Genomic DNA, 27,185 nt, shown 5'->3' with positions numbered 1-27,185 from the left:
CTGCGTCATCCGTCAAACGCTTATATCTTCCTTCCCTCTAATCGAATCGACACGATTTATGTTCCATTCAATTCGAAAATTATTCAGCAATTTGCTATAAAACTTTCATTGTTGGCAAAATAGTTTAACTATTGAAACAATTGAATGTTTTAAAATGTTTTCAAAATGCAGAGATTTTGCAAGCAAAATGAGCGCTTCCCACTCACGGACGGGAATGTCAAGTACCTATTTTGAGGGTAAAATCATCCGAGCAACGCGACCGAGTGTCGGTCGCGAAAAAGGAGGGGAAGTAGCGGGCCGAATCATATATAAGAAAGTGCGCCAGTTTTCATTCCAACATTCACGTCTCAGACGTCGGACCGGCAGCAGCAGCAGCAGGAGAGAGACCAGAGCAGCAGCAGCAGGAGAGAGAGGGACCAGAACTGGAAAAGAAGCGCGCATCGCCTTCTCGTCGTCACCGTCAGCCAGTTGCCTCTCGATGGCCGGACCGTTTGGATCTTTCGTGGTAGGGGGTGAAGACTTCCCAACTCTTCGGAGTTGCCTCACTCCCCGTCTCTCGTCCCACCCGGGACGAGGCATCAACAAGATGAGGCGCGCGCCTGCTGCCTTCCGCCGAAATGCCTCTCGTGGGTCAAGCCGTGGTTGAGAAAAAATCAGGACATCCAACCAGCTCGTCGCATTCGCGGCGAGCGCTTCTGAAAGAGTTACGTCGTATCCAATTCCAAACTGTTGAAAGAGTTGCCCTCATCCCTCGTCCCACCCGGGACGAGGCAGCGAGCTGCAATAATTTCAATTTAAATTTCAGGAACAAATTTTGGTCTTCGGGGGCGACGGAATGTACAGCTTTCTGAGGCTGCTCCCCCCCCCAATCTCTCTGCCCTCCCCCCATTCTGCTCTTAGCATTCTTGCAAAAATTCATCCAATGCTCTCGTTTAATTTCAAAATCAATAATTATGTATTGATTCATGCCCAGAAATGCTAAAAGTTTATTAATCTTTTTAACCTTATTGAAAATTTCGAAGGATTTCATATTTTCGAAAGTGTCGAAAGTTAAACAATTTGCTACACTAAAACCCCCGTTTACGCGCAGGAGTTACGCTTTTTGTTAGGTTGATTTCTCGAAAACAGTGTAATGTTTTTACAATCTTTTGAAAGCAATTTGTAGATCTGCACAAGACGTAAAAATCGCTTTAAAAAGATTGTAAAAATATTGCGTCGTTCCAGAGAAATCGACGAAATACAAAGCGTAACGCCTGAGCGTAAATAGGGGTTTTAGTGTACCCGATTTGATTCTCACCGAACGCACACATCTAAACTTTACGTAGTCTACGCCATTCCGGTTATGTCTGTGACATAACTACTTTGACTTTTTATTTTGTTGCATCACACTTCGCCGAACAAAAATGTAGTGGTTTGTCGTTAGCGTGTACATCAGCCTGTGGCGTGACAGCTTTGATAGGTTTCGCTCGTATTTTGATTTTGGTCTGCTTTCACAATACCGTTGTACACAAAAATTTTGAAAAATTATTTACATTTACATTACATGGGAAAATGCCGAAAGAGCAAATCGCACTTTTCAAATATTAGTTTCGTTTTCAGCACGCATTCAGAAACTTCAAACTCCCTAGGCACCTTCATCTTTCAAACTGACCAGCAATGCAAGCCATTTAGAAAAAAATCTGTATTTCTCTTCAAAAAGCCACAACAATGATTGTGACAATCTTTAATACAGACTATAAATAGCTAAATTTTAAAAATTTCAACGTTTTGTCAAGTACCTAATCATGAGTAATGGCATGTTAAAATTTAAATACTGCATGCACTTTAAATTTAATGAAAAATTTTGTAAGTTACCAAAATCAGCACGACAGTCAAAAAATACAAACAGCTCTGCAGACCTCGCGGCCACCAAAAGGCCGGCAACCCTGGCCTGCTGACATCTTTTGTTGCGACGTGTCAACAGCGGAGAAGACAGAAAATTCCAAAATTTTCACAAGAAGGCGAGCGGTGCAGCGAACCGGAAAATTACGGAAAAATCCCTGCGAAACAACCCCCGGACGGTGCTAAAAGTTTAACAAGTGCGTCGTAGCTCGCGTTCGTCCGCTCTCCCGAGGAAGGTGAAACCATGTTGACCAACTTTGAGACGAAATCGGCCCGGGTGAAGGGACTTTCGTTTCACCCGAAGCGGCCATGGATTTTGGCCAGGTGAGTCCTTATTCTAAAGATTTTGGTTTCGGATTGATTATATATTAATTTGGTTTGATTGCAGTTTGCACAGTGGCGTGATTCAGCTGTGGGACTACCGCATTAGTACGCTGATTGAGAAGTTTGACGAGCATGACGGGCCGGTCCGTGGCATTTCGTTCCACGCCCAGCAGCCGCTGTTTGTGTCCGGCGGAGATGACTTCAAGATTAAGGTGTGGAATTATAAGCAGCGTCGGTGCATCTTTACGCTGCTGGGGCATTTGGATTACGTGCGGACGACGGTGTTCCACCATGAGTATCCGTGGATTTTGAGTGCGTCGGATGACCAGACGATCCGGATCTGGAACTGGCAGTCGCGATCCTGCATTTGCGTGCTGACCGGGCACAATCATTACGTGATGTGTGCGCAGTTCCACCCGACGGACGATATTATTGTGTCGGCGTCGTTGGACCAGACGGTGCGGATTTGGGACATTTCCGGGTTGCGCAAGAAGAACGTTGCGCCGGGACCTTCGGGGTTGGATGATCATTTGAAGAACCCGACGGCGACGGATCTGTTTGGCCAGGCGGATGCGGTGGTTAAGCATGTGTTGGAGGGACACGACCGTGGAGTTAACTGGGCTCACTTCCATCCGACGTTGCCGTTAATTGTGTCCGGCGCGGACGATCGGCAGATTAAGCTGTGGCGCATGAACGAGTACAAGGCCTGGGAGGTGGACACTTGCCGGGGACATTACAACAACGTTTCGTGCGTGCTGTTCCACCCGCGGGCGGAGCTGATTGTGTCCAACAGTGAGGACAAGAGCATCCGGGTTTGGGACATGACCAAGCGGCAGTGCATTCACACGTTCCGACGTGAGCACGAGCGGTTCTGGATCATGGCGGCGCATCCCAACTTGAACCTGTTTGCCGCTGGTCACGACTCTGGTATGATCGTGTTCAAGCTGGAACGCGAGCGACCGGCTTATGCTGTCTATGGAAACTGTTTGTACTACGTGAAGGAGCGATTCCTGCGCGAGTTGGACTTTAACACCACCACCGATTCCGTCGTGATGACCATCCGAGGCGGTGGCAAGACCCCGGTCTACAGCATGTCGTACAACCCGGCATTGAACGCCGTTTTGCTGTGCACCAGAACTTCAAACCTGGAAAACAGCACCTACGACTTGTACAGCATTCCACAGAAAGACAGCGGTTCGCAGAACTCCGAAACCGACAGCAAGCGCTCGTCGGGAGTTACGGCCGTTTGGGTTGCTCGCAACCGATTCGCCGTACTCGATCGCTCCAACCAACTGGTCATCAAGAACTTCAAAAACGAGGTGACCAAAAAGATCCAAACCCCAGTCTGCGACGAGATCTTCTACGCCGGAACGGGAATGCTGCTTCTACGCGAACCCGAACACGTCACCCTGTTTGACGTGCAACAGCTCCGAACCCTTGCCCAGGTCAAGATCGCCAAGTGCAAGTACGTCGTCTGGTCGGCGGACATGAGCCACGTGGCGCTACTCGCGAAGCACACGCTCAACATCTGCAACCGCCGGCTGGACCTGCTCTGCTCGATCCACGAAAGCGCCCGCATCAAGAGCGGTGCCTGGGACGACTCGGGCGTGTTTATCTACACGACCTCGAACCACATCAAGTACGCCATCATCAACGGCGATCACGGAATCATCCGAACGCTGGATCTCCCGATTTACATCACGCGCGTCAAGAACAGCCAGGTGTTCTGTTTGGACCGGGAGTGCCGCACTCGGGTGTTGAACATCGACACCACCGAGTACAAGTTCAAGCTGGCACTGATCAATCGCAAATATGAGGAAGTTCTGCACATGGTTCGCAACGCACGGCTCGTTGGCCAGAGCATCATCGCGTATCTGCAGCAGAAGGGCTACCCGGAAGTCGCGCTGCACTTTGTCAAGGACGAAAAGACCCGGTTTGGGTTGGCGCTGGAGTGCGGCAACATTGAGGTTGCGCTGGAAGCGGCGAAGGCCCTTGATGACAAGCAGTGCTGGGAGCGATTGGCGCAGGTAAGACTACTTCGTACTTCGATCGATCAAGATCTTCACTGACAAATTTCGTTTTCTCGCAGACCGCACTGATGCAGGGCAACCACCAGGTCGTCGAGATGTGCTACCAGCGCACCAAGAACTTTGACAAGCTGTCGTTCCTGTACCTCATCACGGGCAACCTGGAGAAGCTGAAGAAGATGAACAAGATCGCCGAGATCCGGAAGGACGTGTCCGCTCAGTATCAGGGTGCGTTGCTGCTCGGCGATGTCAAGGAGCGCGTGTCGATTCTGAAGAACTGCAACCAGACGTCGCTGGCTTACTTGACGGCCAAGACGCACGGGCTGGAGGAGGACGCGACTGCGCTGGCCGAAACGATCACCGCAGCCGGTAAGGACCTGCCTCAGGTTCAGGAGGATGCAAAGTTCCTGCACCCACCGGTCCCGATCCAGCAGGCCGAAAGCAACTGGCCGCTGTTGACGGTATCGAAGGGATTCTTCGAGGGCACGATGATGTCTCGTGGGGCTGCCACCGTTCACCAGGCGCTGGCCGCAACGGAAACCGTCGTCGAAGCTGCCGACGAAGGCGGTTGGGATGTGGACGATGATCTGCGCGACGACGACAGGTTCGAGGACGCCAAGGACGACGATGATCCGAAGGCCGAAGGCGGCGAAGGAGCAGGATGGGATGTTGGTGATGAAGACCTGGAATTGCCCGAGGAATTGGTGGCGAAGATTTCCGCCAGCACCGCCGGAGACAAAGGCTTCTACGCCGTACCTCCGAGAGGACTTCCACCATCGCACATGTGGACCATCAACTCCCAACTCGCAGCGGATCACGTCCGTGCAGGATCGTTCGAAACGGCCTTCCGCCTGCTCCACGATCAAATCGGCGTCGTCAACTTCGCACCCTACAAGGAACTCTTCCTCGAGTCCCATCTCGGCTCGAAGACCTCCTACACTTGCCTACCCAACCTGGGTCCCCTCACGGCCCATCCCCATCGCAACTGGAAGGAACTGAACGTCAAGAACACCCATCCAACGCTCGCATTCAAGCTGAACGACCTGGTCCAAGCTCTCCAATCCTGCTACCAACTCACAACAACCGGCAAATTCACCGAAGCCATCGAGAAGCTCCAGTACATCATCCTCTGCATCCCCCTGCTCGTCGTCGAATCCCGCCAGGAAATCGCCGAAGCCCAACAACTCCTTACCATCTGCCGCGAGTACGTCGTCGGTCTCCAAATGGAAACCATCCGCAAGGGCCTCCCCAAAAACACCCTCGACGAACAGAAGCGAATCTGCGAACTGGCCGCCTACTTCACCCACGTCAACCTCCAGCCCGTCCACCAGATCCTCACCCTCCGCACCGCCCTCAACCTCTTCTTCAAGCTTAAAAACTACAAAACCGCCGCCTCCTTCGCCCGACGCCTCCTCGAACTCGGTCCCCGCCCCGAAGTGGCCCAACAGGCCCGCAAGATCCTCCAGGCGTGCGAAATGAACGAGTCCGACGAGCACACGCTCCAGTACGACGAACACAACCCGTTCACGCTCTGCGCCGTCTCGTACCGACCGATCTACCGCGGCAAACCCGAGGAAAAGTGCTCGCTCTGTTCCGCGTCCTACCTGCCACCGTACAAGGGCGTCACCTGTGCCGTGTGCCGGGTGGCCGAGGTCGGCAAGGACGTGATTGGGCTGCGCATCAGCGCGTCCCAGTTCAAGTAGGATCCGGCCGCGTGGAAGTTCTTTCTTCGACTAGCAGATACGCAATTTAATGTACGAGTTTAAAAACTTTTTATTAAATATAATATTATACTGATAATATATATTATATATTCTACACATACAAGAAACAAAAAAAAACACATACACTTCTATTCCAGTATAAAAAATATATATAAATCCACGCGCTCGCTCGCGAACCGTTTCCAATTGTGGCTGAGATGATGATAAACGTGAAAGAAGTAGGGATAACTGTAAGAAAAATAAAACTGATTAAAAATCAATAAACACTTGCTAAAACGTATCAACTGCCGTTCTACGCATAATTGTCCCATGTTCAAAAAAGGGCAACTGAGAAAAACGCTATTGAAATTTTTCGATCGATTTCTGTGTTTCTACGCATAATTGTCCCGTGGGTCCCTATTCGCCCTATATGTCCCTAATCACCCTGGTAAACATTTTATCACCCTTATTTGTAATAGTCTTGCAGGTAAACAGGTTAACAAGATGAAATGCTTCGAAAAACTCACGATTTCGTGATAGAAAATACTTGGTGGGACAATTATGCGTAGAAGTTCAACGATGGGACAAACAGACTTGGTGTTGTTTTCAATGATTTTCGGAACAAAGTACTAGATTTTATGTGTTTTTCTGAAAGTATACGTGAAACTAAGCTTAAAAATGATGAAAAGTCAAAATCGTCCAAAAATGACATGGGACAATTATGCGTAGAACGGCAGTAAAAGCATTAAAAGTTTCAGTGAAAAAAATACGTTTTTTCAACAAATCACTTCTCGCAGTGAATCTCACCTTAAATCCCTTGTTTTGTAGTTTGTTCGCGCGATGAGCTATCAATTACGCTAGCTCCAGTCTCCAGAAACCGTTGCATCTGAAAGGGGAAGAAACATTTAGTACTCATTAAATCGAAACTCTGTTCTGTTCTTTTTATATTTTTTTTTCCTGGAAAAAGCAAACTGAATCGACGTTCCTTATATGAAGATCGTTTTAGTTAGATCATCGATCTAAATACGTAGATCAGCGGTCTAAACATTATGGCGAAGATCGTTGATCTTCGCTTGTTGAAATAACATTTTTCATATTTAATTTGCTTTTACTTCTCTTAAGAAGGTATTAGACTATGGCAAACAAACAAACTAGCCCTTTTGTGTTTGATAAACTCGCAAACAAAGACAAATGACAAAAAGTTTGTTTATCATAGCCTAATACGTCCTTTACTTTAAAAAACGTCGGGAAGTCAATTTTCCCAATTATAAATTTTAGATTTTGATGTATTATGGTTTTTTCTATTTAATAAACATTTTAATGCTTTAAAATTTTCTAAATATTCTAATTTTTGAATTTTAATGTTGTTTTTATTATTTGATTTTTCGTTATTTTAAAATTTATAATTTATGTTTATTTATGTTTGTATTTCGATTCAAAATTAATAAATAAAAAAATAGAAGTTTAGAATTTTGAAACTTAACAAATTAGAAGTTGTAAATTTTACACGAACGAAAACGAAACTATTGGCACTACGCCCCCCGGGGCATGGCCTTCCTCTAACGTGGGATTTCTGCTCCAGCGCCTCTGACGAGACAGGAGAAACCAGGACCGACGTTTTACTTCACCATCCGATAGAAGCTCAGTGGATAAGGCGGGAATCGAACCCGCGTCTCATAGCATCATCGGGATCGGCAGCCGAAGCCGCTACCCCTGCGCCACGAGACCCACTAATAAACACGTAATATTTAAATAAATATACAAAAACAATTGCAAAATTTCATATTTTGTAAGAATCATAATCAGAAATATCAATATTGAAAAATATACATATACAAAAAAAAAAACAAAATAAAAAAAAAATCATAAAATAAAACATTTCAAAACATCAAAAAAAAATCAAACCATCCACATTAACGAAGCCCGGGTCTTTTGTGGTCTCTATTGCAAGTTTCTGCTCGAACCTAGGAGTTCGAAGGCTTGAATGGGGAGAGCACTCAAACGTCTTTCTACTCCAAGGAACCTTCCACCCCAGTGTTTGAACTGACGACCTTTGGATTGCGAGTCCAACCGCCGCCAGCGATTCCACCGGAGTAGGCTTGGTTTGGTGTGTTGTTTGTACTTATGGCATGGAGACGACTCCTACACCTGGAATGACTTAACGGTCTAACAACCAAGGCCGGGACCGACATTTTACTTCCTCATCCGATGGAAGGTTGGAGCAGATGGGAATCGAACCCAGAATCATCCTCTTTTCATTTCAAAACATATAAAAATTAGAAATTTACTGAGAAGACATAAAAATACTTGCAACAACCTAATTCTAAAAACAAAAAAATCTAAAAAACTATAATTTTAAAATTTTGGTAAGTCGAAAATTTCGAAAACTCTAAAATAAATAAAATTTAGTTCTAGGATATAGGTAAGAATTAAAAAAATAAACACTATGGACACCACTTCATGCTACGAGAACTCGCTTTGTCGCAGCCCCAGGGCTTAAGCGTTGACCGATAAGCTGTCTTCGTGAACTAGGTAGTTCTCCGATAGTGAAAATATCACAATTGCACAAGACACCGCTGCTTCTGTGACTTTTTCACTATCACAATGCGGGATTTAGGTGGGACTTTAGGATAGTACAATTGATTTGTTGCTTAGCACTAGCATTTAAAATAAATCTGTATGCTTTCCAAATCTAATTGATGATAAATTTAGTTGCAATTGTTAAGTTAGAGTAATGCTGTCAATAAACTTTGATTGATGTAGAATACTAGGTATTCTTTTATGTCAAATTGTTCATAGAGTCTCGATCAATCAATAATGTAATGATATCGGACAAAATTCGTTGATCTGTTGAACTAACGGTTTTCGGATTATGGTTGTATCGACCATTGTTGCGAATCGAGGAACTACGGATCTTTTGACGTAAATGGTCATTTCTTTTCAAATCGCCATTTCTATCCTATTTGTATATCAGTTCACAATTTTTATTGTTTTTGATAGAAGTAGTATTACAACAGTTAAAGGAACGTTTAGTTTTGAACATTAAGTTTAGAGGATTTTAGATTAAAATTTATATTTTCAATCCAAAGTAGTTAGCAAATGAATATTTGGACTTAAATGAATAATTGAATAAGTTGGACTTATGAATAACACACAACTGTACATTTATTCTAGAGTCAGATCCATACAGCGTCAGTGTTTATTTGGTCGAAGTGTACTAATTCATTGGCAGATCTGATTCTAGTTGTAATGTACGACAAGACTACTGACGGACGTGACAGGACGAGGGCCCAGTTTAGAGGTTTCAACATCAACGATGTGCGGCTGGACCACCCTCCCAAAAAAAAAAAAAGGACTTCGCCGCCCTGGGCTCCTAAGTGTATGAAAGTATGGCACGGAGCGACGGCGCCGAATACCCATATTTACACAAAGAATTTTTAGAGCGCCCGCCGCGGGATTCGAACCAGCAACCTCTGGATTGTGAGTCCAGTGCGCGGCCCGATTGATCCACACGGGCGGGACAAATCCAAATTTGACTGAAATTGGGTCGCAGAACTCGAATTTGATGTTAAAAACAAGAAAAAGCAAAAAAAAAAAACATTTTTTTGTTCGTGATTCGATTATCCGAAGTTCCATACAAACCTTCGGATAATCGAACTTCGGATAATCGAAACTTCGGATAATCAAGGCTTCGGATAAGCGAGTCTGGACTGTATTCGCTTTTGAATTAGCGTTTTTTTTTTATTTTAGCATTCAGTTTTTTTTTTAGTTTTTTCAATTTAAATTTTTGTGTCAGAACAGAACATTATTTAGACTTCAAGAATCAAATTGTAAAATCTGTAGAATTTTTAATTTATTTTACTTTTTTTTAAATAATAACATTGCTAAATGCTGAAATTTTTTAAATTTTGCCTCCTTAAATTTGATTTTTTTACTAAGGCATTTTCATATTTTTCGCAATTCGCAATTTTTTTTTACTAATGCATTTTCATTTTTTTTTTTTTCAAAATTTAGTCTAGCCAGTAGAATTTTTTTTAACTAATGTACTTTTAATTTTTTCTGTCGATTTTTTAGTTTTTAGTTTCTTAGAAAATTAATTTCATGGCTTTTCTTGACTAAGGCTTAACTAAAACTAAGACACGAAAACAAAATGTTTTTTTTTCTTCTGTTTTATTGTGTTTCGATAATCCGAAGTTAAACTATTTAAACGACTTAGAATAACCGATTTGATCGAAATCAAACGATCGTTTGCAATTTTCAAGATATTAAACTTTTTTCCAGACTTTAAAATTTTCTTATTTTGTTTTTATCTTTCCGAGTAGACACCATCTTCGCAATGTTTACATTCATTTCGCGCCAAACAAAATCAGTCCGCAACGTCGCGTCTCGTGCACCAGCAGTCCCTTTCCAACGGTTTCATCGAAACACACCCTCCGCAACGATGCCAACCCTAAACAACGGCCTGCCGATTCCCGCAATGGGCCTCGGAACGTACAAAATTTCCGGCGCGGACGGAGTCCGCACGCTGCAGCTCGCCATCACCGCCGGTTACCGCCTGTTCGATACGGCGTCCGCGTACGGCAACGAGTCTACGCTGGGTGAAACCCTCGCCGGGGTTGACCGGTCGGATGTGTTTGTGGTTTCGAAGCTGGGGCCGGGTTTTCACCGGCCGGAGCGGGTCGAGGAGGGGGTGCGCGGCTCGTTGACGCGGTTGGGGCTGGAGTACGTGGATTTGTACCTGATGCACTCGCCGGTTGGGATGGTGTTTGGGGATGAGGGGTTGGTGGACGATGGGGTGAGTCCGGTTGATACGTGGCATGCGTTGGAGGAGTGCTACCGGAAGGGGCTGGTGCGCTCGATTGGGGTGTCGAACTTTAGTGAGGCTCAGCTGGGGGCGGTTTTGGAGGGGGGTGGGGTGAAGCCGGCCGTTCATCAGTTTGAGTGTTCGGTTGGGTTTAGGGAGGAGCGGATGGTGGGGATGTGTCGGGAAGAGGGGGTGCTGGTGATGGCGTATAGGCCGCTGGGGAAGCCGAAGGTGGAACTGAAGAAGCCGGACTATTTGTACGAGGGAAAGGTGGTGGAGGTTGCCCGGGAGTTGGGGAAGACGCCGGCGCAGGTGGCGCTGCGGTTTTTGGTGAGTTGAAGGGGTTGAGGATCTTGGAAAGGTTATTGAGAGTAATTTCATTTCAGATTGAGGAAGGATTCGTGCCGATTCCCAAGTCTTCAAACGCTGAACGGCTGAAGGAAAATTTGGCGGTTCTGGACTTCAAGCTTGACCAGGAGACAATGGAGCGGCTGAGGACGTCCGTAGTTCAGCACGATCGGACTGCAACCTTGGACTGGTTGAAAGGGGCAAAACATTACCCGTTCTAATAAAATTACGTTCACCTCAATAAAGAATAATTGAAACTCATTCGAGCTGTCACCGTCGACGCGTAAACATCGTCGTCAAATTCTAGCTCTCGCGAAAAGTTAATTTATTGGTGCTCCCGGTGTGTTCACCAGCACCCTGGGGAAACGAAAGCAGCCCAAGCCGCCGCCGCTGCCCGGCGAAGGCGATTCCGGCCGGGACAGTGCATCGCAGATCCTGCAGCGGGTGGACTACAAGAAGGCCCGCAAGCAGCAGAAGGAAAAGGTGATAACGCCGCCATCTTCGAGACGCCACCGAAGAAATTCGACCGGTGGTATCTCATCGATTTCGGACCAGCTGAACGAACATCGGCCACTGACCCAACCCGGGGGGTCCTCCGGGGGATTCCCGACGGCGAATCAGTTCGAGATGCTGGACTTCGACATCTCCGGCGACGAGCAGGAGGATGTCAACAATGGCGGCGTTGGTGAGATTTTGCCCGCTGGTGATGGTGCTGCTAGTGGTAATGCCACCGGTAAAGTTGTGAAAAACGTACCTCCCGCGTCCGCCAAGGTGAGATGTCCGCCAATCTTCGTCCACGGTTCCAGTGTCCCAGCGCTTAACCGACTGATGTCAACAACCCAGCTGGGCGCCGACGATTACCACCTGCGGGTAAACAAAGGGTACATCCAGATCAGGGTGTCAACTAAATCCCACTTTACTTCTGTGGTGAGTACTTTGAAGCAGGAAAATGTCCAGTTTTACACCCACGGGACCAGTGACGAAACCCCGGTGAAAATCGTCCTTTCCGGATTACCAGTGTTTCCGGTAGAAGACGTCAGGCGGGAACTCGAAGATGTGTTCCTTCGTCCCACAAGTGTACGCCAGATGGGGAAATCGAAGCACGGCGATTACGCGCTGTACCTGCTGCAGTTTGAGAAGGGAACCGTGAAACTTCAGGAGCTGCAACAAATCAAGGCGCTGTTCAACGTGATCGTCCGTTGGAGGCACTACTCCAAGAAGAAGTCGGACGTCGTCCAGTGTTTCCGATGCCAGCAATACGGCCACGGGATGAGAAACTGCCATCTGGAGGCCAAGTGCGTGAAGTGTGGTGAGCGCCACCAGACGACCGCATGCGCACTCCCCGCGCGTGCCGACGTTGTGGTCAACGACGACCGTTCGCAAATCCGTTGTGCTAACTGCAACCAAAACCACACAGCGAACTACAAGGGTTGCCCCACCCGCCTCAAGTACCTGCAGGACTTGAAGGCCAAGAAGAAGACGAGTCCCGCCGGCAGAAGCAACCTTCCGAAGGTGTCTGCAGTTCCTGCGCCTGTTCCCAGGCCACCGGGTGGTGACTTGAGCCAGCTGCTCGGCAGCATCGCGAATCCTGGGGTCTCGTACTCACAAGCCGTGCAGGGCCAGCCCGAGTCGTCAACCTTGTTCACCGTCGAGGAGTTCATGTGCCTAGCCAGTGAACTCTTCACTAGGCTTTCGAAGTGCCAATCGAAGGCCATGCAATTCCTCGCCCTCAGCGAGCTCATCATCAAATATGTTTATAATGGCCAACCTTAGCTCGCTGAAGGTGATGAATTGGAACTGCCGTTCCATCCGCAACAAGGTTGTGGAATTTTTCCACTTCCTCGAAGCTCACGAAATCGACATTGCTGCAATCACGGAGACCTGGCTGCAGCTCAACAATTCGGTGTACCACGAAAACTACACCATTGTTCGCGCGGACCGTAACTCGCCGGATGCTGCTCGAGGGGGAGGAGTGGCACTTCTGGTGCGAAACGGCATCAACTTCTCCAAGCTGGAAACCTCGACCCGTGCAATCGAGTCTGTTGGGATCACAGTCAAGACGGACCCGGCACCAGTTAACATCTTTGCCGTCTACTACCCCGGTTCTCCTCGCAGGGCAACGCTCAGCCAGCTTCGACGGGATATCCGCCAGCTCAGCAGTATCGATGGGCCATTCTTCCTGGTGGGTGACCTGAACGCGCGACATAGGATGTGGAACTGTGCCAGGGCCAACAAAGCAGGGCAAATCCTGCACCAAGAGTACGAGTCCAAGGACATCTACATACATGCTCCGGATACTCCCACCCGCTGCCCCGCTGGACGAGGGAGGCCTTCCACGTTGGACCTGGTCATCTCAAACAACCAGGTGCAGATGTTGAAGCCGATAACGCACGTTGAACTGTCGTCGGACCATCTGCCGGTCACCTTTACGATCGACGTTGATGTTCCAGTCGCCCCGGCTGGAAGACTCGTCCGATGCTTCGACAGAGCGAACTGGAGCACTTTTGCTCGCTCGATCGAGCGGGAGGTCGACCTTAACGCTAGCTGGATCAACACTCTAGATCGCTCGGAGAAAATCGACGACGCCATCGACAAGTTCACCGCCATCCTCAAAGCTGCTGAGGAAGCCGCTGTCCCTTCGCGTAGGATCCTACCTCAGAAGAAGGACATTCCCGACGAGCTGAAGCTGCTAATCCGGCTGAGGAACGTGCGGCGTAGACAGTTCATCCGAAGACGGGACCCGCTCATCGGAGCGGTGGTGACCCACTTGAACAACGTCATCAGCACCAAAAGCGCCGAGCACCGCTACAAAAATTTCGGCTCCTTGCTAAGGACGCTGGACAACGGCAGCAACAAGTTCTGGAAGCTTACCCGCAACCTCCGGAACACGGTCAAGTACAGCCCCCCGCTGAACGTCAACGGAGACCTCGTAGCGAGCCCTTCAGCGAAAGCCGAAGCGCTCGCAAGTGCGTTCGCCGCTGCCCACAACAACGAGCAACCAGGTGATCCCGAAACATCGGCCGCTGTGGAGAACGCGCTTGGCCACATCCGAGCGACAACTCCTCCCGTGCCTCCGGCCGCCCTTGTCAAGCCGAAAGAGGTCAAGGCGATCATCCGCACGCTCAAAAACCGGAAGTCTCCTGGGCAAGACGGAATCCGGAATACGTGCCTCAAGCAGCTGCCAAGAAAAGGGTTGGTCGTCCTGACCAAAATCTTCAACGCTTGCCTGGCCTTGGGCTACTTTCCGGCTCGTTGGAGGCACGCAAACGTGATCGCCATCCCAAAGGCGAACAAGGACATAACCAATCCAGGTAACTACCGCCCGATCAGCCTTTTGAGCAGCCTGAGCAAACTCCTGGAACGGGTGATCCTCGCCCGGATAAACCGTCACCTGGAGACGGAGCAACTCATCCCACACGAGCAGTTCGGCTTCAAGCCGGGGCACTCAACGGTGCACCAACTCGCCCGTATCTCGGAGATGGTGAAGCGCGGCTTCCTGGCGGGGAAATCGACCGGCATGATCCTTCTCGACGTCGAAAAGGCCTACGACTCCGTGTGGCAGGACGCCGTGGTCTACAAGCTCTTCCGCTCGAACCTCCAGCCGTTCCTGGTCAAGATCGTCGAGTCGTTCCTGACGAATCGGTCGTTTACGGTGACGGTGAATGGCGAGCGTTCCTCCGTCCACAACATCCCCTTCGGCGTGCCCCAAGGATCAGTGCTGAGCCCGACTCTCTACAACATCCTCACCTCCGACGTGCCGATGATCGATGGAGTGTCGTACGCATTCTTTGCGGATGACACTGCATACTTGGCATCGGATAAGGACCCGAAGATCGTCGTCACCCACCTACAAGCGGCACAGAACAACCTCGAGGAGTTTCAGCGGAAGTGGCGCATCAAGCTGAATGCTGGGAAAACCCAGTCCATCTTCTTCACCAGGAGGCGTGCTGCTCGGCACCTTCCCCGCAGATCGATCAGCGTCAACGGCCAGCCTGCGACGTGGGACGACGAGGTCAGGTACCTGGGTGTGGTGCACGACAAGAAGCTGAAGTACGACAAGCACGTGAACAACATCATCGAGAAGGTGGATCGTTCCACCAAGGCGCTCTACTCCCTGCTGAATCGGCGGTCGAAGCTGAGCATCAAGAACAAGTCGCTCGTGGTCAAATGCATCATCCGTCCAATGCTGACCTACGCTGCTGCGGTCTGGGGCAACTGCGCCAAATCGCACCGTAAGCGACTCCAGGTGAAGCAGAACAAGCTGCTCAAGATGGTGCACAACTTGGACCCGTGGTACCCGACCGACGATCTACACGAGCTGGCCGGCGTCGACACCATCGACGCAAGCATCGAAAAGGCAATGAGAACCTTCAGGACTTCCTGTGGGATGTCAACGAATCCGCTCATCGAAGCACTCCTCCGTCAACAACTGTGATATTAGTCTTAAGCCAAACATAGATCTAGGGTTTTTTCTCAAAATTTATTTTCCCTAAAAGAGCACGCAGCTAGCAACATCTAAACATAGAAACATGTACCCTCCCTGTAAAGGCTTATGAATTGTTCTCAGTTGAAAGGTTCTCCAAATCTCTGAATTGAAAATGTAACATCCTGGAGTAGAACTGTTAAATTCTAATAAACACCAATTGAAATTGAAATTGAAAATAATTGAAACTCACCGACACTTGTCGATCCAGCGCTGCTCCCAGGCCTTCATGGCGGGTGTTTTTGCCACGCTGACCGGACTGCTGCACGATCCGCACCGGCTGCAGCGGCGCAACGAGGGTGGCTTCCGGCCCAGCTGCAGGTACATCACCGAGTCGATCACGTTGTCGTTTGAGAGGCCACCCTCGACGATCGGAATTTCCGGGCAGAATTTGAGTGTTTCGTTCTCGACGCCGTAGTCGCAGATTACCGGCAGGCTGACGTGCGGGAGTAGCGGGGAAGCGATCATGGTTCGCGAGGGTACGAACTGGAGCTGGGGGATGAGGACCTGGTTGGGGAGGAGGCAGCACTCGTCGAGCAGGAGGTCGTCTGGCTCGTTGGGGTTGAGGGAGAGTTTGGTGAGCAGACGGAACAGTGTGACGAGGATGTCCAGGTTGTCGGTTGAGCGGGAGAACACCGGTAGGCACTGCGGATTGAGCAGTCCCCAGATGCGAATCATGACCAGCAGTTCGCGGATGCTGTTGAGTGCGACAATGTCCTTGCTGATGTCGTAGCCCTGCTTGCTGGACATGAAGCTGCGGCTTTCGGGCAGTTTGGCCAGGATGTTGAGTGCCAAGTCGGCGACCCACTGGATCAGCTGCTGCAGACTCTGCAGCGTGGGTCGCTCCATGGTGAAGTCTTTGGCCTCAAGATTGAGGAGCACCTTGTCGACGTCCTGCACCGACTCCGAGAGGACCATGGCGAGATTCTCCGCTGGTCCCTTGTCGTGCGAGGTTAGATCCGACGGGCGAAGCAAGCTCTTGAAGGCGATCAGAATCGAGTGTAGGATGAGCAGATTGGACAGGTCGTGCGCCTTCTGTTGGCCCGTGATCGAGAGTCGGTACAGGGCGATCTTCATCGTGAGGAAGTTCACGTAGTAATACTGCTGAACGTTGGGCGGTTGCCGGTTGAAATTGTCCGTGAGGCGCTCCAGGATGTTGTCCAAGATTTGCGGCTTCAGCGTGAGTAAAATCTCCAAACAGTCGAAGCCGGTGACCAGGCAGAACTCGAGCAGGTTAACGGTTTGAACGATCAACGCCGGCGTTCCCAGCTGGTCCTGGATCATAAAGTTGCACCGGTACGTGTAGATCTGACCCGTTGTATCGAGCGCCACAAACAAATGGCCCAAATACGATACATTGATCGCTCCGATCTTGACGCCAAGTCGAATTTGCTTGCTCGCGTGATCGTTCGGGTCGCGAATCGAAATAATGTTCGTGCAGGTCAACCTCTTGAACGTGTCCCGCTGCAGACAATGGATGCTGTTGTCGCTCATGGCCAGATAGATAAACGAGCAGTTCATAAAGTTCAGCCTCGTCGAGCAAACCTTGACCACCTTCGAGTTGTACACGTACTTGGTTTTGCTCGTCCACAAAATCGTCTTGAACGACTCGTTCTTGCTGCTCTGGAACAGCTTGTGGATCGGCATCGATTCTTCCGTCAGTTCCCACTGCTCAATGAAACTTCCACCTCCAGCATAATTCGAGGCCACAATCAACGAATCAGCGTCCTCATTGGAAACCCACTTGATGTGCGCCACTCGCAGCTCTTTCAGATCCTTCCCCAGTCCTTCTGCCAGGAAAAAGCTCGGAAGTGCAGAACTACCAATCTCCAGCGTTTCACACCCCTTCTTCACCGTCACCGCAACCCTAAAGCACTGAATCATGCCCGAATTCGCCGACTTTGTATCTCCATTCCCAGCCGCTATCATAAAGTGGCCACTCTTCCCGTAGCAAATGTCCGCCGTCGTGTAAAAGTTCCTCGTAATGCCCAAACTCTCCGTCACCGGCGTCAGCACCATCGGCTCCTGCTGCTTCATTATATTCACGTTCGAATCCGCCGGAATCGCAAACGCCCCCAACATCCCCGTCGCCGAAACAATCACAACCCCCTCCACCGGAACTCCGCCAAACTGCCGCACACTGGCGCTAAACTTCCCCTTCGGAAACTTCTCCACGTACAACGAGTGCTCCTTCTTGTCCATCTGCAGGCTAATCTTCCGCCCATTATGAAAGAAAGCCGCCGCAATGATATTCTCCCCCGGGAACCGCACACTATAAACCGCCTTCCACTCCGACAGCGTTCCCTTCTGCGCAAACAGCTGCACATTCCCGTTCCGGTCCCCCACCAGCAAAAACCGCCCCAACACGTCCCACTCCAGCACCGACACCGGATACTTGCTGGTCGTGACCCGGTACGGGAACCACGGCGTGTTCAAATCCGCCACGTAAATGTGGAAGCCCCAGCCCTGGATCGGCGACGGTTCCGTCAGCTCGTTCGTCGTGGTAAAGGCCAGCACGTTGCACGTCGACGTCGTCGAGAAGAACTCAAAGTTTTGCCTGCCGACGAAGGAATTTTGTGTAAAATTACAGGTAAATAAAACTTCCCCCAAAAACACAAAATCAACTCACTGAGTTTCGACGAAAGAGACGCTGTTCGACTTGCGATGGGTCATGTAGAGGAGCTCCATTTTGGCCAACCAAACACCGTCGGAAGCGCTGCACTTGAATCACAAACCGTTGCGTACAGTTAAGTGTACGATTATCCGTAATAAAACACTACTTTCCCGTAATTTCACAATGAAATTTAGCGAAACTAAAAAAAATGTTTCGAGCGGAGAAAAAAAAACCGACCACCGACGACACGGCAAAAAGACGAACTGTCAAGCAGGGAAGCGTTTGTGGTTGTGATGGAAATCGCGGGATCGAAGCGTTTGCCTGTTGTTTGCAAACAAACCGCATGGGCGGCGCAGTTTTGTGAGGGGGGGTTGACAGGAGGTTACCGAAGTGTCGTTAGGGTGATTTGATTTATAATATTTAAATCTAGAGTTTTTTTAAAGGTCCTATCCCGCAGAAACATCAACCATACACTCACCATTTCGACGGTAACATTTCAAAAGGCATCATGTACATTTTGACACTTTCTGAGTTATTGCATTTTCTGAAAGTACTCCTAATAAGCTACCTCTCCACCAAGAATGAGCAAAGTTACTTCAGTAAAGTATGTTTAATCATGATTTTAAATAAAGTAACATAAACAAAATCTCTGCCATCAGCAGTCCCTGTTTATGTAGCCCTGTCAACCTGTCAAACAAAAGACTACATGAACCTCGTGACGAAAAAAAAGCAACATGAACAAAGCGCCATGTACATTCGGCGAAGAAAAACGAATCATAACAAAGCGTCCCCCTCAGTGACAGCAGGGTGATATAGACGTTGGTGATTTCAAAAGGAGTTATGTTTGTTTTTCTCAAATAAAATTACGGAAATAATGTTATATTGAATTTGGATGATCAAGTATCAATAAAAGCAACGTTTTTCATCGTTTGTTATCATTAAAACATCTTATTTTGCTTTTATATTAAAATGGGAATTGAAAATGGATGCTCAACATTCAAATGCGTTTTTCTCAAAACGCATGGTTTGTACATGATGCTTTTTGAAATGTTGGCGTCGATTTGTCATATCATTTTTCGGACCGTACACCGAATAGTGAAGATCATACACCGTATGATGCCAAACCTCGTGCCAACCCATAGACGAATTATATTCCATATGTTGTTACCATTTGGGGAATAAGTTGTTAGGTTATGTGACTATCCAGGTTTTTAAGCGAAGATGGCGTTCGAATGTTGAACGTCCGAAATGTCAAAATAGCGCAGTAGCACCATCATTAGAAAAAAAATGCTTCTGTCATGCCATGGCACACTTTTTTCGTAATGTTGGTACCACTGCGTGATTTTGACATTTCGGGCGTTCACCATTCGAACGCCATTTTCGCTTTAAAAGCTGGATACAACTTTTGATTATGCGGGATAGGCAAATTTTGAGATGCCATTTCAGTTAAATAAATTACTGAATGCGATTCAGTAATCATCAAATTTGCTGAAATTCGGTAATAATCAAAAATTGATCAAAAACATTACTGAAAAAGCAGTACACTAAACCCCCGGTGGTTGGTCACTTTTTTAGTTTGTACCCCGTTGGTTGGCCAAAGTCAAACTAAAAAGTGACGAACTGTAACTTTTTACACGGCGCTCACGCACACTATCAAAACAAACGTTTGGTAGTGTGTGTGAACTCCGTGTAAAAGGGGTGTCAACGTGGGTGTCAAACTAAAAAGTGACCCCGTTCGTTTGACAACAGTTGGTGTCAAACCAAGTAGTTTATTGGTCCTTAAAAAAAAAAAAAACTTTGGACCTGTACCACTGACGAACTGACGTGCCACCCCGAATCCAAACTTGACCGCACTTTCCTATCTTCTTTCTCACTCAACCTCAGCGATCGGCGATTGTCAAACAGACGATTTCACAGATGCACAGCTGCACTTGCTGAGAAACTTTCTGAAACAACAAATGAAAATGGGGAAAACATATTGAAGCCTAAAAACTTTTGCAAATTCTGAACTAAACGATGAATATTTTGCAAATCTTGCATTATTTAATGTGAAATAAGGCAAGAAATTGCTATAAACTTCCAAATTAGACTTTTCTTTAGACTTTACGATACATTTCCATTGCAACTCTTATCCGCCATTTCACTTGTTGTTCCAGAATCCTTCACGGCAAGGAAACAGCTGATGTGACAAAACGTCAAACTTGAATTCTGACAATCGCCGAAGAAGAGAATAGTAGAAGGAAAAAGAAACAGTGTGCGGTCAAAAATGATCGACAAATTTGTTCCTGGTGGCACATCAGTTCGTCAGTGCCTGTACCTCGATCTGTACCATGCTGAATAATATTATATTATGAACCTTTTCTAAACCTTCTTATATTATTTATAAACCTTTTCTAAACCCACTTCCTTCACGGCGCCTTTTGGCAGATTCATCTCGCACATGCAGATGCGAGAACGAGATGGGAAACAGAAATGGTGAACCGAATCGCACTAACGCTAGAGCGAGCACGAGAAAACAGTTACACAAACAACACAACACACATACACATAGCCAAATATGTCAAAAAGTTTCAAGGCGAGCAAACACACAACACACACGGAAAAAATAAGGACCCGATAAAGACGAACAAATGGACACCACCACAGAAAAATGGAGAAAATCGTTGTAAATTTTAATGTGACTAACATTTTAAAATAAGTTTTTTTTTCAAGCAATTCGATGCCAACATTTCAAAAAGCATCATGTACACATCATCCTTTTTGAGAAAAACGCAGTTGAATTTTGAGCATGCTTCTATTTTCAATTCCAATTTTAATATAAATGCAAAATAAGATGTTCTCGAGGATGTTCTAATGATAACAAACCCTCGGTCAGGGGTAATAAAAAACACCCAAAAAGCGAAAACTGAAAATTTGGTTTTTTGGACCTTAAAAAAAAAGTAACTTTATCCACCCATCCCATCTCATCTCATTTATAGAGTGATTACAATCCCCTAAAGTGTCCACATGGTTTATGGATCTCCCCTAACGTGATCGCAGCACCTACCCAGTCAAATCAATCCGAATTCTGAAACGGAATCTAATTAGAATCGTATACAAATTCCGTTTCAAACGCAACAACCGGTTCCGTGTTCGAACCGGTTGTTGCGTTTGAAACGGAATTTGTATACGATTCTAATTAGATTCCGTTTCAGGATTCGGATTGATTTGACTGGGTAAGAGGTCCTAATAAAAATAAGTGATGAGTAAAAAAAAAACAGACTACCTACAGTCTTTTTGTCAAGATTATACAGACACCGCCTTTCAGGAAAATGGCATCCCTCTACAAGGCTTTTTTCCTGGCGATCAGATGGGACCATTTGAGGTTATGTAAATTCAGACCATTTTTTAAACTGCTTGTAATTTCAGATAGGTAAGTCAGATCTTGAAAATTCTTAATCCACAAGAAAGGTCTTCTCATATGCTTTCTAAAAATGTATAACATGTGAGGGTTTCATGAAAAAAAACACCCTTTTTACCATAATTTTAATTTAATATGAAACAGTTTTTTTAACATAACTTTTTAAATACATGATCAAACTGCATGAATTTAAGGCTTGAGGTCAGGCCGGCGGGACGTTTTTTTCGCTTTTTTGTTTACCTTAGTGTCGCTCTCCGCGCGAGCGGCGAATGCGACGAAAACTCTCTCGTTGCTGTGCCGTGCTGCCAGCATGTGTGTTTTGCACTATAGTCAAGACACGAATTCAAAAAAGGTTCTTATTTTTGGTATCAAGAAGCAAATTATACTAATTTGGGGTCGCTGAACTCAAATATGACCTCAAAAATACTCCAACTTACACAGGGAATGCGTAATCCAAGATGGCGTCCAATATGGCGGTAGTAGAATATTGGAAATTTTCATACAGAAATTTAGCAAGCAATCAGCATCTCAAATTTGACTAATTTGGGGTCGCTAAACTAGAATATGACCTCAAAAATACTCCAAAGTACACAGGGAATGTGTAATCCAAGATGGCGTCCAATATGGTGGTAGTAGAATATTGGAAATTTTCATACAGAAATTTAGCAAGCAATCAGCATCTCAAATTAGAATAATTTGGGGTCGCTAAACTAGAATATGACCTCAAAAATACTCCAAAGTACACAGGGAATGTGTAATCCAAGATGGCGTCCAACATGGCGGTAGTAGAATATTGGAAATTTTCATACAGAAATCTCAAATTTGACTAATTTGGGGTCGCTAAACTAGAATATGACCTCAAAAATACTCCAAAGTACACAGGGAATGCGTAATCCAAGATGGCGTCCAATATGGCGGTAGTAGAATATTGGAAATTTTCATACAGAAATTTAGCAAGCAATCAGCATCTCAAATTTGACTAATTTGGGGTCGCTAAACTAGAATATGACCTCAAAAATACTCCAAAGTACACAGGGAATGTGTAATCCAAGATGGCGTCCAATATGGTGGTAGTAGAATATTGGAAATTTTCATACAGAAATTTAGCAAGCAATCAGCATCTCAAATTTGACTAATTTGGGGTCGCTAAACTAGAATATGACCTCAAAAATACTCCAAAGTACACAGGGAATGTGTAATCCAAGATGGCGTCCAACATGGCGGTAGTAGAATATTGGAAATTTTCATACAGAAATTTAGCAAGCAATCTGCATCTCAAATTTGACTAATTTGGGGTCGCTAAACTAGAATATGACCTCAAAAACACTCCAAAAAACACAGGGTATGCGTAATCCAAGATGGCGTCCAATATGGCGGTAGTAGAATATTGGAAATTTTCATACAGAAATCTCAAATTTGACTAATTTGGGGTCGCTAAACTAGAATATGACCTCAAAAATACTCCATAGTACACAGGGAATGTGTAATCCAAGATGGCGTCCAACATGGCGGTAGTAGAATATTGGAAATTTTCATACAGAAATTTAGCAAGCAATCTGCATCTCAAATTTGACTAATTTGGGGTCGCTGAACTCAAATATGACCTCAAAAATACTCCAAAGTACACAGGGAATGTGTAATCCAAGATGGCGTCCAATATGGCGGTAGTAGAATATTGGAAATTTTCATACAGAAATTTAGCAAGCAATCTGCATCTCAAATTTAGCTAATTTGGGGTCGCTGAACTCAAATATGACCTCAAAAATACTCCAAAGTACACAGGGAATGTGTAATCCAAGATGGCGTCCAATATGGCGTTAGTAGAATATTGGAAATTTTCATACAGAAATTTAGCAAGCAATCAGCATCTCAAATTTGACTAATTTGGGGTCGCTAAACTAGAATATGACCTCAAAAATACTCCAAAGTACACAGGGAATGTGTAATCCAAGATGGCGTCCAATATGGTGGTAGTAGAATATTGGAAATTTTCATACAGAAATTTAGCAAGCAATCTGCATCTCAAATTTAGCTAATTTGGGGTCGCTGAACTCAAATATGACCTCAAAAATACTCCAAAGTACACAGGGAATGTGTAATCCAAGATGGCGTCCAATATGGCGGTAGTAGAATATTGGAAATTTTCATACAGAAATTTAGCAAGCAATCTGCATCTCAAATTAAACTAATTTTGGGTCGCTGAACTCAAATATGACCTAAAATTTGTATTTTTGAATTTTTGTATTTTTTGTTTTTATATTTTTATTTTTATATTTTTATATTTTTATATTTTTATATTTTTATATTTTTATATTTTTAAATTTTTATATTTTTATATTTTTATATTTTTATATTTTTATATTTTTATATTTTTATGTTTTTATATTTTTATATTTTTATTTTTTTATTTTTATATTTTTATATTTTTATATTTTTATATTTTTATATTTTTATATTTTTATATTTTTATATTTTTATATTTTTATATTTTTATATTTTTATATTTTTATATTTTTATATTTTTATATTTTTGTATTTTTATATTTTTATATTTTTATATTTTTATATTTTTATATATTTATATTTTTATATTTTTATATTTTCATATTTTTATATTTTTATATTTTTATATTTTTATATTTTATATTTTTATATTTTTATATTTTTATATTTTTATATTTTTATATTTTTATATTTTTATATTTTTATATTTTTATATTTTTATATTTTATATTTTTATATTTTTATATTTTTATATTTTTATATTTTTATATTTTTATATTTTTATATTTTTATATTTTTATATTTTTATATTTTTATATTTTTATATTTTATATTTTTATATTTTTATATTTTTATATTTTTATATTTTTATATTTTTATATTTTTATATTTTTATATTTTATATTTTTATATTTTTATATTTTTATATTTTTATATTTTATATTTTATATTTTTATATTTTTATATTTTTATATTTTATATTTTATATTTTATATTTTTATATTTTTATATTTATATTTTTATATTTTTATATTTTTATATTTTTATATTTTTATATTTTTATATTTTATATTTTTATATTTTTATATTTTTATATTTTATATTTTTATATTTTTATATTTTTATATTTTTATATTTTTATATTTTTATATTTTTATATTTTATATTTTATATTTTTATATTTTTATATTTTTATATTTTATATTTTATATTTTTATATTTTTATATTTTATATTTTTATATTTTTATATTTTATATTTTTATATTTTTATATTTTTATATTTTTATATTTTTATATTTTTATATTTTATATTTTTATATTTTTATATTTTTATATTTTTATATTTTTATATTTTTATATTTTATATTTCATATTTTTATATTTTTATATTTTTATATTTTATGTTTTTATATTTTTATATTTTTATATTTTTATATTTTATATTTTTATATTTTTATATTTTATATTTTATATTTTTATATTTTTATATTTTTATATTTTTATATTTTTATATTTTATATTTTTATATTTTTATATTTTTATATTTTTATATTTTTATATTTTTATATTTTATATTTTTATATTTTTATATTTTTATATTTTATATTTTTATATTTTATATTTTTATATTTTTATATTTTTATATATTTTTATATTTTCATATTTTTATATTTTTATATTTTTATATTTTTATATTTTTATATTTTTATATTTTATATTTTATATTTTTATATTTTTATATTTTTATATTTTTATATTTTATATTTTTATATTTTATATTTTATATTTTTATATTTTATATTTTATATTTTTATATTTTTATATTTTTATATTTTTATATTTTTATATTTTTATATTTTTATATTTTATATTTTTATATTTTATATTTTTATATTTTATATTTTTATATTTTTATATTTTTATATTTTTATATTTTTATATTTTTATATTTTTATATTTTTATATTTTTAAATTTTTAATATTTTTATATTTTTTTTTATATTTTTATATTTTTATATTTTTATATTTTTATATTTTTATATTTTTATATTTTTATATTTTTATATTTTTATATTTTTATATTTTTATATTTTTATATTTTTATATTTTTATATTTTTATATTTTTATATTTTTATATTTTTATATTTTTATATTTTTATATTTTTATATTTTTATATTTTTATATTTTTATATTTTATATTTTATATTTTTATATTTTTATATTTTTATATTTTATATTTTTATATTTTATATTTTTATATTTTTATATTTTTATATTTTTATATTTTATATTTTTATATTTTTATATTTTATATTTTTATATTTTTATATTTTATATTTTTATATTTTATATTTTTATATTTTTATATTTTTAAATTTTTAAATTTTTATATTTTTATATTTTTATATTTTTAAATTTTTATATTTTTATATTTTTATATTTTAATATTTTTATATTTTTATATTTTTATATTTTTATATTTTTATATTTTTATATTTTTATTTTTTTATATTTTTATATTTTTATATTTTTATATTTTTATATTTTTATATTTTTATATTTTTATATTTTATATTTTATATTTTATATTTTTATATTTTTATATTTTATATTTTTATATTTTATATTTTTATATTTTTATATTTATATATTTTTATATTTTTATATTTTTATATTTATATATTTATATATTTTTATATTTTTATATTTTTATATTTTATATTTTTATATTTTTATATTTTATATTTTATATTTTTATATTTTTATATTTTTATATTTTTATATTTTTATATTTTATATTTTTATATTTTTATATTTTATATTTTATATTTTTATATTTTTATATTTTTATATTTTATATTTTATATTTTTATATTTTTATATTTTTATATTTTTATATTTTTATGTTTTATATTTTTATATTTTTATATTTTTATATTTTTATATTTTTATATTTTTATATTTTTATATTTTTATATTTTTATATTTTTATATTTTTATATTTTTATATTTTTATATTTTTATATTTTTATATTTTTATATTTTTAAATTTTTATATTTTTATATTTTTATATTTTTATATTTTTATATTTTTATTTTGTTTTTTTGTTTTGTTTTTTTGTATTTTTTTATTTTTGTATTTTTGTATTTTTGTATTTTTGTATTTTTGTATTTTTGTATTTTTGTATTTTTGTATTTTTGTATTTTTGTATTTTTGTATTTTTGTATTTTGTATTTTTGTATTTTTGTATTTTGTATTTTTGTATTTTTGTATTTTGTATTTTTGTATTTTTGTATTTTTGTATTTTTGTATTTTTGTATTTTTGTATTTTTGTATTTTTGTATTTTTGTATTTTTGTATTTTTGTATTTTTGTATTTTTGTATTTTTGTATTTTTGTATTTTGTATTTTTGTATTTTGTATTTTTGTATTTTTGTATTTTTGTATTTTTGTATTTTTGTATTTTTGTATTTTTGTATTTTTGTATTTTTGTATTTTTGTATTTTTGTATTTTTGTATTTTTGTATTTTTGTATTTTTGTATTTTTGTATTTTTGTATTTTTGTATTTTTGTATTTTTGTATTTTTGTATTTT

The 27,185-nt window shown here is 41.1% G+C and overlaps 3 protein-coding genes across 3 annotated transcripts; 2 read left to right on the top strand and 1 right to left on the bottom strand.

The window, feature by feature from the left end:
- The first annotated feature begins 1,928 nt into the window (after positions 1 to 1,928).
- Positions 1,929 to 6,237, top strand: LOC6043728 (coatomer subunit alpha). Its single transcript, XM_001861314.2, has 3 exons — positions 1,929 to 2,205; positions 2,270 to 4,232; positions 4,295 to 6,237. Exons 1-3 carry the CDS (start codon positions 2,126 to 2,128, stop codon positions 5,933 to 5,935), a joined length of 3,684 nt encoding a protein of 1,227 aa, XP_001861349.2. The 5' UTR covers positions 1,929 to 2,125; the 3' UTR covers positions 5,936 to 6,237.
- LOC6043727 (mediator of RNA polymerase II transcription subunit 16) lies at positions 6,047 to 18,434 on the bottom strand. The gene is made up of 4 exons (XM_038251131.1): positions 18,200 to 18,434; positions 15,764 to 18,127; positions 6,743 to 6,821; positions 6,047 to 6,184 (listed from the first exon to the last, which is right to left on the bottom strand). The coding sequence occupies exons 1-3, from the start codon at positions 18,256 to 18,258 to the stop codon at positions 6,788 to 6,790; spliced, it is 2,457 nt and encodes an 818-aa protein (XP_038107059.1). The 5' UTR covers positions 18,259 to 18,434; the 3' UTR covers positions 6,047 to 6,184; positions 6,743 to 6,787.
- LOC119766524 (1,5-anhydro-D-fructose reductase-like) lies at positions 10,165 to 11,361 on the top strand. Its single transcript, XM_038251132.1, has 2 exons — positions 10,165 to 11,069; positions 11,126 to 11,361. The coding sequence occupies exons 1-2, from the start codon at positions 10,272 to 10,274 to the stop codon at positions 11,306 to 11,308; spliced, it is 981 nt and encodes a 326-aa protein (XP_038107060.1). The 5' UTR covers positions 10,165 to 10,271; the 3' UTR covers positions 11,309 to 11,361.
- Positions 18,435 to 27,185: the final 8,751 nt, after the last annotated feature.

This window comes from Culex quinquefasciatus, chromosome 2 (assembly GCF_015732765.1).
Source record: "Culex quinquefasciatus strain JHB chromosome 2, VPISU_Cqui_1.0_pri_paternal, whole genome shotgun sequence".
Taxonomy (NCBI): domain Eukaryota; kingdom Metazoa; phylum Arthropoda; class Insecta; order Diptera; family Culicidae; genus Culex; species Culex quinquefasciatus.
Note: the sequence above shows the minus strand (reverse complement) of the source record. Positions and strands in the feature narration are given on the sequence as shown.